General features: G+C 42.7%; 2 protein-coding genes across 3 annotated transcripts; both read right to left on the reverse strand.

Annotated features, from left to right (window-relative positions):
* Positions 3,143-6,051, reverse strand: LOC110432183. Of its 2 annotated transcripts, XR_002449596.1 has the most exons (3): positions 5,570-6,051; positions 4,546-5,430; positions 3,143-3,714 (listed from the first exon to the last, which is right to left on the reverse strand). XR_002449596.1 is itself a non-coding variant. In XM_021452143.1 (2 exons), exons 1-2 carry the CDS (start codon positions 5,959-5,961, stop codon positions 4,776-4,778), a joined length of 1,047 nt encoding a protein of 348 aa, XP_021307818.1. In that variant the 5' UTR covers positions 5,962-6,051; the 3' UTR covers positions 4,244-4,775. The 2 variants fall into 2 exon arrangements, 1 of the variants encoding a protein (XP_021307818.1); XM_021452143.1 differs by lacking the exon at positions 3,143-3,714 and having other exon boundaries at positions 4,244-5,430.
* Positions 7,410-9,984, reverse strand: LOC8074411. Its single transcript, XM_021454906.1, has 2 exons — positions 9,886-9,984; positions 7,410-9,015 (listed from the first exon to the last, which is right to left on the reverse strand). Exon 2 carries the CDS (start codon positions 8,872-8,874, stop codon positions 7,654-7,656), a length of 1,221 nt encoding a protein of 406 aa, XP_021310581.1. The 5' UTR covers positions 8,875-9,015; positions 9,886-9,984; the 3' UTR covers positions 7,410-7,653.

Below are 17,190 nucleotides of genomic sequence, written 5' to 3' on the forward strand. Positions count from 1 at the left end.
TGCCTTGAAAATTTAAAGCTACATTTTATCGTATCTAAAAAAAAGTCTTGCTACGTTTTCTTACTGTATAACACGTGAAGTTTACCTTTTTTTTTCCTTCTAAATTTAGTTGTCAACCGAACACTTACTCCCTCTGTCATGTAACACAATGCGTTCTAAAAATTTTAAGACAAAGAATACTCAAATGACATATATATCCATATATTATTCTAATTATAAAATTTCTCCTCGAATCATGGCTTCCTTTTTAATAAACCTTGCCAAATCGAAAAATAGTCATTAATAAAACACATTGTATTTCAACATAAATTTTAGAAATCACAATGCACTTTATTTGAAGACAGAGGGAGTAATAATTTAGTTGAACTTGCCTAAGATGCATTCCCTTAGCTGCTAAAAATTAGTCCTACGTAATCTTACAATTGGGTTATTTTAAAAAAATAAAATCGATGGAGGATGAGTGTTCCACGAGAATTTTACCGTTGCACTTGAAAAAAAAGTTTTTTACCGTTGTTGCAGGCAAGTGGGTAACAGAGAATGCCAAGACACTAGAGGCTGTTTGGTTCGAAATGAACTAATTTTGATTACCGGCCTGGGAACGTTACCGGCCGCAGGTACAAATGAACTAATTTTGATTACATTTGTGTTACGGTGCACGTCACCAAACAGCACATGTGTACCAAGCATAGAGGAAAGATGAGAGGATAACAAAACCCTCATAAATAGAACATCAAAGATCAATTTCTTGACTCATGCTAACTCCAACACTAGACGCGAGCACTGCATTGCGGACCAGTGCTGTCACCAGACTTTGGCCAAAACCCCAAAATTACCTAAACCTTTGACTCGTTATTAGCTCATTAGTAACAGTTCTTGACGGAGGTTCTTCACTCTGTTTTGAAAAGGTTTGTGTTGCCCTATTCTTCAGCACTACTTTTGAGCGAAAAAACATTGTTTTTCTCACATAACAACAAATTGTGTTCTAGGAAGGTTCGAGAATCGACTCCAAAGGTGGCACGAGGTGTCGTCGTTCCGAATCCGCGACGACAAGCCCTGGCCCTTGGTCCTTGGATCATTCATGGTAACAGTGACTGCACCCCTTCAGGTTTGAGAGCACCAGAGAATAGAGAGATGCCCAAACCAAACACATGGCTCCGCTCTCGGCTCCTGCCATGTGAGTGAATGGATTGCCACTTCGGCAGGCGGACGGATGGGCGGCAAGCATATGCAAACCTTGGACAGAAGATGGGCCCAGAGCGGCAGTGGCAGGGCACAATACAGCACCACTGACCAGTCCTCAGTATCATAAATTGATACTACCTCTGTTCAAAAAACAATACTCACGACAAACCTCCGCCCCCCGTAAAATTCTACTCCCTCAGTCCGTAAAAGAGTCAATTCCTTTCCTAGAATATGTGTCAGTTAAAATTTTTTTAAGTTTGACTAATTTTATAGAAAAAAAATAACAATATCTATGACATAAAATACACATCATTTGAAAATATATTCTATGATGAATCTAATACTAATTTGATACCATAAATCTTAGTTTCTTTTTAGAAATTTGATCAAAGTTTAAAAATTTTAACATAAAACAACTCTAGAAATTGATTCTTTCGTGGACAGAGAGAGTACATACATTCTTAAGTTTCTGGATTTTTGTACTTTGATAATTATTGTCCAATCATAGACTAACTAGGCTTAAAAAATTCGTCTTACAAATTACAGATAAACTATGTAATTAGTTTTTTATCTACATTTAATGTTCTATGCATGTGTCAGTAAGATTTGATGTGATGAAAAATCTTGATAATATCATAAATAATTTCAGGGCATGTTTAGATGCAGCCAAACAGCCAAAACTTTTGGAGAAATGAGCACTTTTTGAAAGAATGGGTCTAAACAGGGGCTTGTAAAAATTGGCTGTAAAGATTTGGAATTTGGAACCTTGGAGCCCCAAAACTGTGTAAACTTGCTTAGGGGCCCGTGTCATGTGTCTTGTTGACCAAAAAATTTAGGAAGCATCTAAACACCTATTTGAATGTAAAGTTTACAGCCAAAAGTTTTGGAATGTAGTGCTTTTCTAAAATTGCATTCTTTTCTACACGGAATACTCCGTCGGCTCTGCAAACAGTGCACTGTGCACCTACCAAAATCCTCATAAATTGCAACAGAAACCAAGGGAACCAATAGGGTAGTGAGGTCACCAGTCACAAAGGAGAAGGCATATGCAACGCTCCAGAGTGGAGACACATCTGCCGCCGAAATTTATGCCCAGCCAGGCAGGCAGCTACCCAGACCAAGGAAGGACAGGTCCCTCCCGTCCATCTCATGAATGGGGGAGTTGAACTTCTATATATCACACACATGTAAATCGATTCTGGTTTCTGGACAAAGAAACAAGACAATTTAGGCCTTGTTTACTTCCTAAAAAATTTTACAAAATGTCCAAGATTTCCTATCAATCTTATGCCAACATAAATGAAACAATATATATAGATAAAAAAAAACTAATTGCACAATTTAACTGTAATTTGTGAGACGAATCTTTTGAGTCTAGTTAGTCTATAATTGGACAATATTTGTCAAATACAAACGAAAATGCTACAGTGTTTATTTTGCAAAAAATTTTGGATCTAAACAAGGCCTTAGCATTCGTGTTGGCAACTTTGAAGTCTTGCAAGGGTAGGTATTGTTATAACAGGTAAAAGAGTCATGAAACCTATGACGAAAATACCAAGTCATCTGAGGCATAGTGCCATGCATGGATACCTATGCATAATCATCATAGGCTGATAGGACATGTCTCAAATCACATGGAATGCCAAAATGATAAATCTGCAGTATGCAAAGCTCAGCATGCGGACAGTCCAAAACAAAAGCATGCTGATTAACAAAAAAAAAACTTCACTGAAAATGCTAATGAGAATTGAGTAATAACTGAACATCACCCCCAGTTATAATGATATAGTAAGAGAACCAGATGCTCGTCATTGAATTAATTGACTATTTCACATTTATCTCTGCCACCAGCAAAATAGTTGAACAGGTAGTTGCTTTGCAAAGACGAGACAAATGGTTGTGATGAAATATACTGCTAACACACATTTGCATATCCAAATGATCAGCATGAAAGCATAGGTAAATTGAAATGGAGCACGGCTATTCTCTATTCTAATTTTTAAGTCAAAACCCCAGGAGAAACAACTTGATAAAACATTAATTATACGATGACTAGAGTTACAATTTAAGTTAATCATATGCCCACATCTGCTCACCATAACACTAGCATAACAAACTACCTTCCTGTCAGTAGGGACTTCAATAAAATGCAAAAATATGATTACTGGTGTTATCCTTGTAAAACCATTAAGCCCTACACCTGGCAATACAATTCTAGTTTGACCATGTAAGGAGCACTTTCAGACTGACATAGAATACGTATTTGAGTGACATGTTACAAGAAACGAAATCTGGCAAAAAAGCAATAGTACATCCGATAATTGACCCAATTAAAGCTGCAGCATATAACATCCAATAATTGGTCCAATCAAAGCTGAAGCATTCAATTAACACCTGCTTCATCTATCTTTGGGGTTAGGGGGGGGGGGGCATGAATTCGAGAGAGGAAGCAAATTTTGACCTCATGTAAGCAACTTTGCACTTTAGTCACCACAGTATTTGTCAAAGGAAAGATAAACAGAGTCCTGAATCCTGTGATGCACAAGTCATTAGAAGCTTTATTCCATATATGGGTATATGATACGTCATCATAAAAGGCTGACAGGACATGTCTCAAAATCCTAAGGAATTTCTACATGAGGGGAAAAAAATGGTATGCTAAGCTGAGCATATGGAGTATCTAAATAAGAGCATGATGTATACAAAACTTAGCTTTAAACGCTAATGATAATTGAATATTAGATGAACACCATCCCAAACCTAATGAAATGATAAGACACTAGTGGTCCAACCTAGAAATAATTCCCATTAATCTTTTGTACCAATATAAGTAAGGTAAACATATATCCGTTGTCCAAACACAAATGATTCTACTGAAATATATTGGTAACATGCATATGAAAATCCTATGGCACCAGGAAAAATATGACGACTGACACATAACTGAAACTTTCCTAATTTTAAGATGAAAACAACCATATTTCAAAACGTATGTACTTTTAGTTGCCACACCAATAGAAACAATTTGATGAAAACACTAGTTATATAATGAACAGGGATATACTGTAACTTTAGGTTGACAAAATCATATGGCTGCAACTATTCACCAGGATACAGCAGCATAGAAATGTGTATGTTCTATGAAATGCAAAAACAAGATAACCAGAGTTATCCTTGTCACAGCTTACAAAACCCTGGGTGCTCATAAAATTCTATTTTTGGCCATAGAGGTAGCTTTCGAAATAGAGGCATGTATCACACTACTTTGACATCAGCTATAGTTTCTACCAGAAACATTACTGAAGTTACAGAACATCCAATAATTGGTGCTAATAAATACTAAAGCCTTCATCCACCACTCACCGAATGAAACTGGGAAGACTCACTGAAGCACCACAGCATTGCTCAATCATGACTCTTGGCGCATATTCTTGAATTAGGCACTGAGAGAACATCAATCTCAATTCTCAATCTGAAGTCAAGTCCCAGTACCAGTAGTGTACAAACAGTACAAGGCATGGCTTAATCTGTGCTTGAAACCACCAAAACTGCACCACAGAAGCCAAACCACTCTCTTTCTATACCATCACGATCTAAACTTTTGGCCTGCGGAATTCAAACCATATCTCGTAGTGGTTAAACAACAAACTATCATGAGTGTGCTTCCCCACATATTCAAGGCCCAATTTCGCAAGCCGCCGTGTGCACTCGTCGCCTCCCAGCCTTGAGCAGAACTTAATGTTATGCGACACGAAAATCCGGCCTCTCTGTGGCCTCAGCTTCCCCGCAAGCCTCTCAAGCCCAGTCCAAACAAGCTTATCTGGAATATGGAGGAACACAGCGCTCGCATAAATGAGATCATACATGACCGTGTCCCCAAACTTGCTGAAATCCATATCCTCCCCTCTCACAATCATCGGCCGCTTGTACAGCAGCCCCTGCGCCGGCAGTTCATACCGGAGAGCAGCCATGAGGGACAGCTCGTCCCGCTCCAGGCAGTGGAACCTCCCAGACTCAAGATACCGGATGAAGTGCAGACCGACACGAAGCGTACCGCATCCGATTTCAAGAACCTGCTCCGTGGGCGTCAGCGCAGAGGCGTTAGCAAGGAACTCGAAGACGTCACGGCCACCGGCCCAGGGCTCGCCGTAGTTGCTGTGGTGCTCTTCCACAAGGAGCTCGCCGGGGCACGGCAGCGCAGTGTGGTTGGTTGTCTCTTCTTCCGGATAGTGGGAGATCCCATGGTGCCTACACAATGGGAAATTGCAACACTAAGAATGTCAACTCCACAGACACACGAGTGGCAAAATAAACGTGCCTTGGCCATTGGGGTGATCCAAAAGCGGCGATTCAGGACTACGAAGTGCAGGTGCAGGCGCAGGCATACCTGTTGATGTCGAAGAGCTGCTGCTCGCGGGTGCGGGGGTTGATGCCCTTGCGTAGGCGGTGCCAGGCATCGTGGGCGGCGCCGCCGGCGGGGAGGAGGAGGGAGTTGGACGCGAGCTGGGCCTTGAGCCAGGCGACGTCCGTGGGGGAGGTGGTGACGGGCGCGGGGGAGGCGGTGACGGTGGTGGTGGTGACGGTGGTGGTGGTGTGGGTGGCGGGGGGCGAGCAGGCGCAGAGGTGCGAGGAGACGGCGGAGGAAGAGGCCGAGGATGGGGAGAGCGAGGGGAGGACGAGGAAGACGAGCAGCGCGGCGGAGGAGAGCAGCAGCAGCAGCGCCGGCACGGTGAGAAGCCGCAGCCGCGCCGACGAGGAGGCGCTCGACGGCAGCGCCATCGGCGGCGGAAGGGGAGAGGGGGCGACTCAGAGTGGATCGCAAGATTGGGATCTCGTCTTGTGACCTGGTCTGGTTCCACCGCAGTTGCCCACCGACCACCGTCCCCCGACCGAGAACGAGGGGCTTATTTGAAAATTTTTAGAGCGTGATCAATAATCAGTCCAGTTCAGGGGTTACATTGTAATTACTGTTTATTAAAATAAAATAAAATAAAATATATAGCGTCCTAAAATAGAAAGCCTGCATCCTACATCTCGAAAATTTTAACTTTGACAAAATATATAAAAACACCAAGGCACCGTTTGAATTCTCGGAATTGAACTCATTTTAATAATCATATTTAGACATATATTAACTAATCTAATATGGTTGTAAAGGGTTCTATTTCTATATTATTGTTGGATATATAAGATAAATACTTATGCGGTGCATTTCTACCATAGAAGAGTGAGTTAAAGAGCATGTCATAAGTTGCAAAGTAGAAACATAGATAATCTATAGAACCAATTTCCATCTCACACTTTATGAGTTTGAGATAGGCTTGTATGTGAACTTTAGAAAGTGATGGAATATCAAATTTTAAGTCAAATAGCCTAATTTATTAAGTAGATTTTAATTCCTCTGAATAAAAGAATCCAAACAACTCCTAATACTTATGATACCAGATAAACATCATTTATATTAATCATGTAGTATATTCTTATAGTAAACCTAATTCGAGATAGAAATATTAAAACAATTCTTAGTTAAGGTTGAGAATTTGGTTGACTCATTGAAATACAAGATGAAGGATTATTTTGAAACAGAAGGAGTAGAGAGGGTAAAGTATAAGATACCGTGAACGATAAAAAATCGATCTCATTCATCAGGGTTAAAAATTGCAAAATCTATTAGACCGCAAATCCGCATTCCATGTTCTGAGGTCACAACTCCAAACCAAAAACTTATATGACGATGTTCTTTTAGTTGTATACTAATCTTGTTACCATTGGTAAATGGCTTCACGGCCTTTGAAGTCTTATATGACGAAAGTGTTTGTTGATGGCTCGTTATTTTGAAAATATTTTTAAAAGCTAACCTACCTATTATTTGATTTTCTTGTATCCAAATAAAATATTTTGAAGTTATTAGCAGGCAAACTCAAGAATGAGTCACTGAAGATCAGTTGCATATCAAGAGCTGTAAGGCTATATGGCAATGCCGGCTCCCTGAAACTGTGCAGTGCTATCCAGACTTGAGCAAAACAACATTCACTATTTCAGCATACTCCATCCGAAGGGCAGTAGTGAACAGGCAGTAGTCTGATGTCTCTGAAGGGCAGTCTGATCTGATATGGACATGAAATATTTCCGTGCCTGTTCACTTCAACCTCAATCAAAGAGAAAGAAAGCTTGTCCGAAATAAATTCCACAACCAATAAGTAGAAGGTACAAGCATACACACAAGACTGAAAATAATACAAATGTTCATCATATTTCTGCATGAAATACGACAAAAACGATCCGAGCTGTGACATGTTACCAGCTACATATATCTCTGGAAAATCAAAGAAAATGAACCCTACGAAATACCCATCGAAATATAGGTTCTTACAGAGCAGCAGACCGAACAGAAACATTGATCAGATGGGCAGATATCATCAGATCATCCCGAGTCCGAGAGCACAGTGACGAATTTTGAAGGACAACAGATCAATACCAGAAGATGTTCACCCCCAGCTCAGCAGCGGACCGCGCGGCGAAGCTCGGGTGCTGCTTCAGGTTCTCCCTGAACACATGCCGCGACACGACGATGTTGTGCTCCGACGCCGCCACGGAGTCGACCGCCCTCGCCGTCCTCGTCCTCAAGTTGTACACCAGCAACCCCAGGTGGTTGCCCAGCATGACGATGCCTTCCCTGTCGTCACCCGCCGCCGCCACGGAGTTGGGGCCGCGCCACTCCGGCTCTGGGACTCCCAAGGTACCGGTGTGCCACGGCGTGGGAGCCCGGTGCCGGCGCTCCCACTTGCCAGCATTGTAATCCTCGAGGAACCAGAGGTCGACGTGCTCCTCGCCCCCGAAGTCGGCCGCGACGAGCTGCCCCGCCAGGTCGAACACCTTCGTCTGGTAGGCAGTGGCTGTCGGCGGCCCCGCCATCAGATGGAACGTCTCCGACAACGTGTCGAACACCACCATTGTCGTTGCCGTCTCACTCTCTCCTGCGGCGGCAACGACGGGTGCGCCGGCCGCCTGGCGTGGCGGCCAGTGCAGCCGGCCTTGGAGAGCCACGGGCGTCGTCCTCAGCAAGGTGGTTATCCCCATCGTCTCAGGAAGCCAAGCGCACAGGTTCACCTCCCGAGGCTCGGTGGTGCCAGTGGAGAGGATGAACCACGATCGTCCGCGAAGACGGCGCAACAGGAGCCGGTACTCGCCGGATGGCTCGTGGTAGTAGAAGGCGTACTCGTCAATCATAACTTTGGCGGGCTCAGGACGAATCGGAGGAAGTGGCGAGAGCTCGGCCCACTGACCCATGGCGGGGTTGCAGAGGAGGAAGTTGCCCCAGGACTTCTGGAACTGGAACAGCAGCACGCCGTTGCACGAGGCAAGCAGGAGGAAGGTCTCCATGGGGTAGCGGATGAGGCGCCGTCGGGCCGCCTCGTCGGAGTCGGAGGAGATAGGGAGCAGGTCCAACGCGAGCTCATCCTCGTAGTACCCTGGCCGGCGGTCTATGCACCGCGGCGAGAACTGATATGTGTAGAGGACAACGTTGGCAGGCTGGAGGCGCGCGTGCTCGGCGCGAAAGCTGGTGTTGGTGGTGATGCGGCGCCACGCCGTGCAGACGGCGCCGGCGCAGAGGATGGATTTGGCCGGCAAGCGGAGGAGGATGTCGGTTATGGTGTCGCTGGAAAGGTGACTGATGGACGTCGCTTCCATTCCCGTCTCTGTTTGTTTTCCCAGCTCGCCGATCCTGGTTCAGATCCCTGTTCGGCCTTGGAAACAAGCTATGGAAAATGCCTCCCGTTCACCCACCTTCCATATTCTTCTCCCTCCTTCCTTCTTGGCAAGTATCTCAGCCTGTAAAAGTTCCAAGCGACAATTGTCTCAAACTCTACAGAGTTTACCACTCAAAAAGAGCCGACAAAGAATTCAAGGTCTACAAAAATTCCAAAACTACTACTAATTCTTAAATTTCTAAATAAACTTCTAAATTCCTATTTTATCCTCGTGTTTCTGTCTCACATGGAATTTCCTCTTTCTTATTTGCTTATCAAAGTGCTCAACCACAGTTTGACACTCCACACCACCCTTCTTCTCTAATCTACGGTGGCTTCTATCACTAGATCTATGTCATCACCTTGCCACCGCGCTAGTTTCTCTTAGATTGATGCCCCTGCCTGATCTTACCACTAGTCATGCTTTCCTACTCTATTCAGCGAAGTCGTCCCACCGGTCAACAGCCTCCATCACGGCATCGCCCTCCCCCTTTCATCCCTAACACCTCTGGTCACCAGATCCATAACATCATCTAGCTGCCAAGCTAACCCCTCTTAGCTTGGTTTTGATGCTCCCACCCTGATCATTTTGCTACTAGTTGTCCTTTGCTACTCTAGCTAGTGGCGCCGGCTCACCCTCCTACAGCCTTTACCACTGCATCTCCACCCCCTTTCATCTTCGATAGCTCCCATCACCAAATCCATGACTTCACCCTCGTCACCATGATAAATCCCTCTTGGATTGATGCCCCCACCATGACCTTGGCATAAGTTGACCTTTGATACTAATTCCAAGCCCCCAAACCACAAGCCCAAATCCCTAACCCTAGCCCAAATCGTGAGAGAATAGGGAGGACAAAGAAATTTGTGTGTCGTAGGATGTAGGAATACTCGATTTGACGATGCAACCCCTTGTGCAGAATAGATCAATTAAAACTTGAGATTTACTTACCTCCTTCCTTCTAGATGGCAACGTTGCAACCCGTCCCTAAAGCGGCAACAAAAATGGAGCTTGGAGAGATCTATAGGATTCGGATGAGCTCGTGTCAGAATTGAGGTATACGAATCTGAGAATGAGATGGGGAAAGGGACCTAGAGTCCAATATATAGCATTAGTGAGGAGAAGGGTGCTCACTAGAAGTTAATTATTTCTATATTGATGCCAGCTGTTTCATATCCCATGAGTCACGCAAGGTTCCATGTATGACATCACGGAATGTGTGGGGCCCATTGCAGCTCAATTCCTACTTATGGCCGGCCCTTTAACAGAGTATGCGACAAAGGCAGGGCCGTGCCGTCAGATCTATAGGCCCAGTACGATGCTCTAAGTGAGGCCTGAATCAAAGTACCAAATTTACCAAAAACAATGTATATATTGTAGAACAAATGCAATATATCAAGAATAGTGCCTTTTGAACTCTTGGTTTGAATAATCTCTACTTAAATAACATCATTTGCTTAGTGTTCTTTGAAATAAAATCTTCAATAATATGCTCGTAACATCATTCTCTTAGTGTCCTCCAGCAATCCACTCTCAAGTGCTACAACAATTAAGATATTGTGTCATAGTAGAATGCAAGTATGACTTCAATAATTTAATATGCCAATGTATAGTTATTCATAATTTTGAGGTTGTTCAGTGAAAATGTATTATTAATAATTTAATATGTCAATGTCAAATACCTATAGTTATTAATCATTTAATATGTCAATGTATAGTTATAATAAATTTATCCATTTCTCCTTTCTGAGATTGAGTTCTCAATTCTTCGTTTCTTCTTATGTTTTTAAACCATATTCATATTTTCTAAATCGACTTGTAGAAGATATGGCTTCAAAAGATGAATGAAAAGAATAAAATTAAAATTATACAAAGCAGTTCTATACTTTCATATGAAGAATTTAATTAGTACAATACAGATGGAATTGGCAAAAAAAAAAAAAAAACTACACTCGTGCATGGGCCTCCACCTCGGCCCTCTACCTGTCATTGGTGCCTGCTTGCTAGATGAGTGGACGAGCACCGGCTGGAGACGAGATGATCACGAAGCATCGTGTTGCTGGTAAGTCATGGTTAAAAATACTATTCACTAATTTGTCGTGAGAGAAGAATAAATACGGTTGAAGCGAACGGGCTCGTCACGAGGGCAGCGGACTTGCGGAGACGATCGCGTGGAATGGAGCTAGGCTCTGCAACGGTGCTCTGTTCGTTTGAGCTCACAACAAATCAGAGCACCGTGGCAGATGATGAGTACGTGACAGTAGATTAGTGCCAGAAGATGTCCTCGCCAAGCTCAGCAGCGGACCACGCGCGGTGAAGCTCTGGTGCTGCTCCAGGCTCTCCCTCCCTAAACACATGCCGCAACACGACGATGTTATTGTGCTCCGACGTCGCCACGGAGTTGACCGTCCTCGGCCTCAAGTTGCACACCAGCAGCCCCAAGTGGTGAACGTCTCCGACAATGTGTCGAACACCCTCATCTTCGTCATCTCTCCTGCGGCGGTGGTGGCGGCGGCGCGCGCCCCAGCCGCCTGGCGTGGCGGCCAGTGCAGTGCAGCCGGCCTTCGAGAGCCACCGGCGTCGTCCTCAACAAGTTGGTTATCTCCATCGTCTCGGGAAGCCCAGTGTCCAGGTCCACCTCCCAAGGTCGACGGCGCCCGGTGGAGAGGATGAATGAACCACCAACGGCGCGACAGGAGCCGGTACTCACCGGATGATAGCTCGTGGCAGTAGAAGGCGTACTCGTCAGTTTAGGAGCCGGATGAAGTCGCGGGAACTCGGCCCACTGCCTCGTCGTCGGGTTGCAGTGTCACGCGACTGATAACTGGATTGGATTGGAGTTTCAGGTAGAAAATAGCAGAGAATCCAGGGTAGAAGCAAGAACAGCAATGGGAAAGTTCAGAAGAATTTCAGGTTCAGAGTGTAGGATCTGGGATTCTATTATGCCATATCCATATCCCCTTCTCACCAACTCAACGCCTGCCCACAAGATGAAGCCCATGATTTACAGAAAGCTATAAGAGGTTTCTCGGCCCAATACATCTAAAGACTTTAGCCACTAACTGACGCTTTCTTCTCTGATGATGGAACACATTCAGTCTTCTTCATCTTATTCTTCTTGGATCTGACAGTAGGTCTCCCAGGACTTGTGGAGCAGCAGCATGCCATTGCACGAGGCAAGCATGAAGAGGCGTCATCGGAGTAGCGGTCATCGTCGGAGGAGGAGATAGGGAGCAGGTCCAAGAGCTTGTCCTCGAAGTACCCTCGCCGTCCTTTCTTCGGGAGAAATGTCTCAACCTGAAAATGTTCTAAGCGAAAATTCTTATTACTACTAACTTACTAAGGAAAGTTTTGTTTCTCGAACCCTGTAGAGTTTACAGTTCAAAAGGAGAACTCAAGTTCTATAAAAAAAATCCGCTGACACTAAAAAATGTTCCGCCATGACTTTGGGCAAATGTCATGGACATGCTTGGGGTCAAGCGGCGTGGAGAAGACGGCGAGCCAGGCCAACAACCGTTGATCCTTAAACTTCTAAATAAACTTCTTTCTCCTTATTTTCTGTCTCACCTGGAATTTTCTCTTTCTTATTTGTTTATCAAGGTGCTTAACCACAGCTTGACGCTCCACACCACACCACCCTTTTTCTCCTATCTCTGACGATTTCTATCACCACATCCATGGCATCACCTTGCTAACGCACTAGTTCCTCTTGGATTGATGCCCCTACCTAATCTTGCCACTAGTCATGCTTTTGTTACTCTACCCAGTGGTGTCCCAACGGTCAATGACCTCCACCACTTCACCATCCTCTCCCTTTTCATCTCTAACAACTTCCATCACTAGATCCATAACATCACATAGCCGCCAAGCTAATCCCTCTTAGCTTGGATTGATGCTTCCACCCTGATCTTGCTACTAGTTGTCCTTTGCTACTCTAACCAGCGGCGTTGTCTCACCCTCCTATAGCCTCTACCATCACGCCATTCCCCTTTCGTCCTCGACACCTCCCATCACCAAATCCATGACCTTACACCATCACCATGCTAATCCCTCTTGGATTGATGCCCCCACTGCGATCTTGCCATTAGTTGTCCTCTGGTACCCTAGCTAGAGAAGGGGTGTTGAATTGATTGATAATCACTCGCAAAAAAAAGAATTGATTGATAATCGGGTTCAATTGTATAATATGGCAAAATCATGGAAACAAAGAAAGCTAGACAAAAACTTATGTAATCTTATTATGCTTTATTTTTTTTTAAAACACTATTATATTACTTTCTATATAAGTATATTAATATATCATTTATATTGATTGTTCTATATAGATTATCACTATGCTTGATCTGTTTTATACCAGAAGCAACACAATGACATATAGAAATCATATTCATATTTGATCATAGATACTTGGAACCATTTAATAATTTACATCTGTTAAATAGATGGCCCACTATATAACTTGTTTGTCTAGTTGTTTGTGTGTGATGTAGAGACAACAAGCAACAAGCTGTTTGTGGGTTGTGCATGATCTAAGGAGTGAGGTGTGTGTTTGAATTAGGACTAAAAATTTATTCAAAAAAAGAGAATTGAGACTAAAAATTTAAAGCAACAACTATAAAACCTTGGTTAGAATAAGAGCAATGAATGTGCATCCGCTAAGTTAATGTTACTTTCTTTGTCCCTAAATATTTGTTGTCGTTGGTTTTTTCCGCTGGTAAATTTGATAAGATTTATAAAAGAATACTAGCAATCTCTTTATATTTCTAGATAAATTCAATATGAAGTTAAACTCAATGATATATCTAATGATATTAATTATGTACTATAAGCATAATATCATTTATATAAAATTAGTCAAAATTTATCTTTTTAAGAAGTGAGAACGACAGTTAGGAGTATCTCTAGTAGTTTGGTATAATTTACTTGCTAAACTGATGAATATAGCCAGTTAATAAAAAATAGAAACTTTAAATCTCATTCCTCTCCAACAGTAACCAATAATAGCTTTATAAAATTTTAAATTTTATAGTAGGGTCTACATCTATTTGTTTTTTTACTAGAGCCGATCACATCATTCATGGCGGTGGCCATACATCAGTAAGGTGTCCTTGCTTGGCTAGGTGTTGTTCAATGAAACCAATGCAAGACAAGGGCCACACGGAGGCAGGTCTGTACCGACAGTGATCGGACCAAAGGCCGATGAGGAAACACACCACGCCAACAATATATCTTGTGGCAAATAAAACTCTTTCACACGAGAAGTCACGTGAAAAAAGATCCACAAAGTAGAGATATGAAGTTCTCTCGACTTTGAAAACTTACGAGTTAAGGAGAATATTTGATAATTTTTTATTTTTAAGTAGCTCTTTTATTAAACTGTTGGAGAATTATTTTTTTTTCTCTTTTTACTTGAAAGGTCAAAATAAGGAGTTGTTTTACCGAAGTCAGAGATGCTCTAATAAGTTGCAGCGACATTGGCTGGGGCTTGGTATGTGTGGTCGCGGGCAGTCTTAAATGTGACATGATGTATATATCTTGGTGTATGAAATCCAATCAGCAATAAGGTCAAACACTTGGTGGTGGACTATGTTCTAATGCTTACTACAGTATATGATTACTGCATCATCTCTGATGTCCCATAATAAAGCATGCACGATGCAAAATCAGAGGTGGCCCCATGAGGAATTATAAAGTAGTAATGGTCAACTTCAATCTGATGTACTTTTAAGTTCAACCTATCCAATCAGAGGTGGACCCGCTGATGTCCACACACTAATGTTTCCCGGTGACTGGATCATACAGAAGTCAAATGCATGGCCAATACTAAGGTCTTGTTTAGCTTCCAAAAAAATTTTGCAAAATTTTTCAGATTTCCCGTCACATCGAATCTTTAAACGTATGCAAGAAGTATTAAATACAGATGAAAATAAAACCTAATTATACAGTTTAATCGAAATTGACGAGACGAATCTTTTGAGCCTAGTTAGTCCATGATTGGACAATATTTATCAAATACAAACGAAATTGGTACTATTCACATTTTGCAAAATTTTTTGGAACTAAACAAGGCCTAATCCATGTCATCCATGACAGTCTACTCTACTGCACCTGAATACTCCTACTAGATCTTTCAGTCTTAGCAGTTGGAGCACTGCAACTACTCCATGGTGCAATCCTACTCCTACAACTAACCTTGGCCTTTGATTGATTTGTCTTGCCGTGCCTGTTAATGTGTGCGTGCCAATAACAGTTAGCCTCACAGATCTCTTTCATTGTAGTAGTTGGCCTGAAAGGAAGCTCAAGGAAATGAAAATTCCCAGGAAAAAAGAAGAAGAAGAAGAAGAAGAAGAGTCAACCGTAGCCCCTAGGATCAAGGTTGCCAATGGAAGGTGTGTGTGTTTTTTTTAAAAAAAAAGGTTGCCAATGAAAGGTGCTGTTTGGGCGCAGTATCAGTGGCAGAAGCAGCATGCTAACACGTGCCACGTTTGTGTGTGCGTGTGCGCGTGGGACCAGCATGTCAGTCACTGTACTAGCAGTACACACTTCACACCATGGCAAGTTTGGCTGAAGGTGCCAAAGAATATACCGAGGTGAAAGGGAGAGACGACGAAGAAGAACAGCACTATCATCATTTAGGCCTTGTTTAGTTTCGGAAAAAATTCGAATTTTGCTACTATAGTACTTTCATTTTTATTTGACAAATATTGTCCAATCATAAACTAACTAGGATCAAAAGATTCGTCTCACGATTTACAGATAAACGGTGTAATTAGTTTTTATTTTCGTCTATATTTAATGTTTCATACATGTGCTATAAGATTTGATGTGAGGGGAATCTTGAAAACTTTTTGAATTTCGGGATGAACTAAACAAGGCCTTACTCTGGCAGGAAAATTAAATACTGCTGGTAATACCAGTGAATCAATCTGCAATCATGAACAGACGCATGAGGATGGCACGGCACAATATTGACCCCATCACCAGTATGAAATCCTCTGCATGGTGCCATTGAACAACACCTAGCCAAGCAATTTCCAGAGGATCTAAAATTTTACATAAAAAATTTCTATGAAGCCATTTGGAACAAAGAAATTGGTTGTTACAAATCTTACGGAATTAGGATGGTTTGGAGGAATTCGGCGAGAGGTTGAACCTTGAAGAAAGTTTCCTTTAGATTTGTTCGGCACCGCGAAGCAAAACAGCTTCAACTTAGACAAAATATACTCACTCTGTCCCACGTATAATTGCATTTCTTTGACTCCTATGATTCACGTTTGACCGTTCATCTTATTCAACAAAAATTAATAAATATTATTTATTTTTATGACTTATTTTATTATTAAATATATTATTATAATAATTTATTTATTTATTATTTGTAAAAAAATTAAATAAGACGAATAGTCAAATATAAATCGTAGCAGTCAAAGAAATACATTTATTTATAGGACGGAGGGAGTAATTGAGAAAGTGGAGAAGCCGGAGGAGCCTGTCTACGGAGGTGGAGCTAGAACCGGCTAGAGCCCCTATAAATAGGACCTGTGTATCACCTTCCCTCATAGCAGGTACAATAATGGGCTTATAGCCAAGCTAATGCTGATGTGGCGGAGAGAAAAGAGGAGAGAGATGATAGCTTGACTCTTATGTAAACACCAAGCTGGACACGGATGCATAGGTAGTGGTGGACCCAAATAACAAATGTTGTGAAAAGAAATAGAAAAAAGAAAGTGTTTTAGAGACAAGTATGAGACAACTTATTGTATAACTTGGTTCTAATCGCTTGGTTTATAGCCAAGTACTTGGCTCTATCATTGACCTTGCTCTCATGGAAATCCTATGCTTGTACCGCACTCCAATATCTAAACATTCCATCATACGGCTTTTTATATTTTGTCAATCCTAAAAGGGTGTTATTTTCTTCTACCAAAAAGAAGGAAAGAAAAATCACCGACACATGCATCTAGGCCGGGCCAGAGCCAGGCCATTCCTTGTTCCTTGGATTCAGGCGCCGTGTTCCTCTACCACCACCTGTACAAACGCAGTGTACTGTACGTGCAACGCAACGGTTTGCAGCAGTAACTCCGAGAGGTATGGGCGAGGAGCAGCAGGCAACGAATGGGTGGTGTTCCCCGTCGTGGAGGGTGGCTCCGTGCTCCAATGGCCGAGCACCCCCAAGCTGCCGGTGTCCAGTGCAGACATGTCCGTCTCTTCCAAGGCATCTCCCCTCTCCTCCTCGGGATTCACCCGTGACAAAAG

Source organism: Sorghum bicolor, chromosome 2 (genome assembly GCF_000003195.3).
Source record: "Sorghum bicolor cultivar BTx623 chromosome 2, Sorghum_bicolor_NCBIv3, whole genome shotgun sequence".
NCBI lineage: Eukaryota > Viridiplantae > Streptophyta > Magnoliopsida > Poales > Poaceae > Sorghum > Sorghum bicolor.

Coding starts and splice junctions, on each gene's coding strand:
- LOC8074411 (XM_021454906.1), bottom strand. CDS start 8,874: ATGGAAGCGACGTCCATCAGTCACCTTTCCAGCGACACCATAACCGAC.
- LOC110432183 (XM_021452143.1), bottom strand. CDS start 5,961: ATGGCGCTGCCGTCGAGCGCCTCCTCGTCGGCGCGGCTGCGGCTTCTC. Junction 5,431..5,569: donor CAGCTCTTCGACATCAACAG/GTATGCCTGCGC, acceptor CCCATTGTGTAG/GCACCATGGGATCTCCCACT.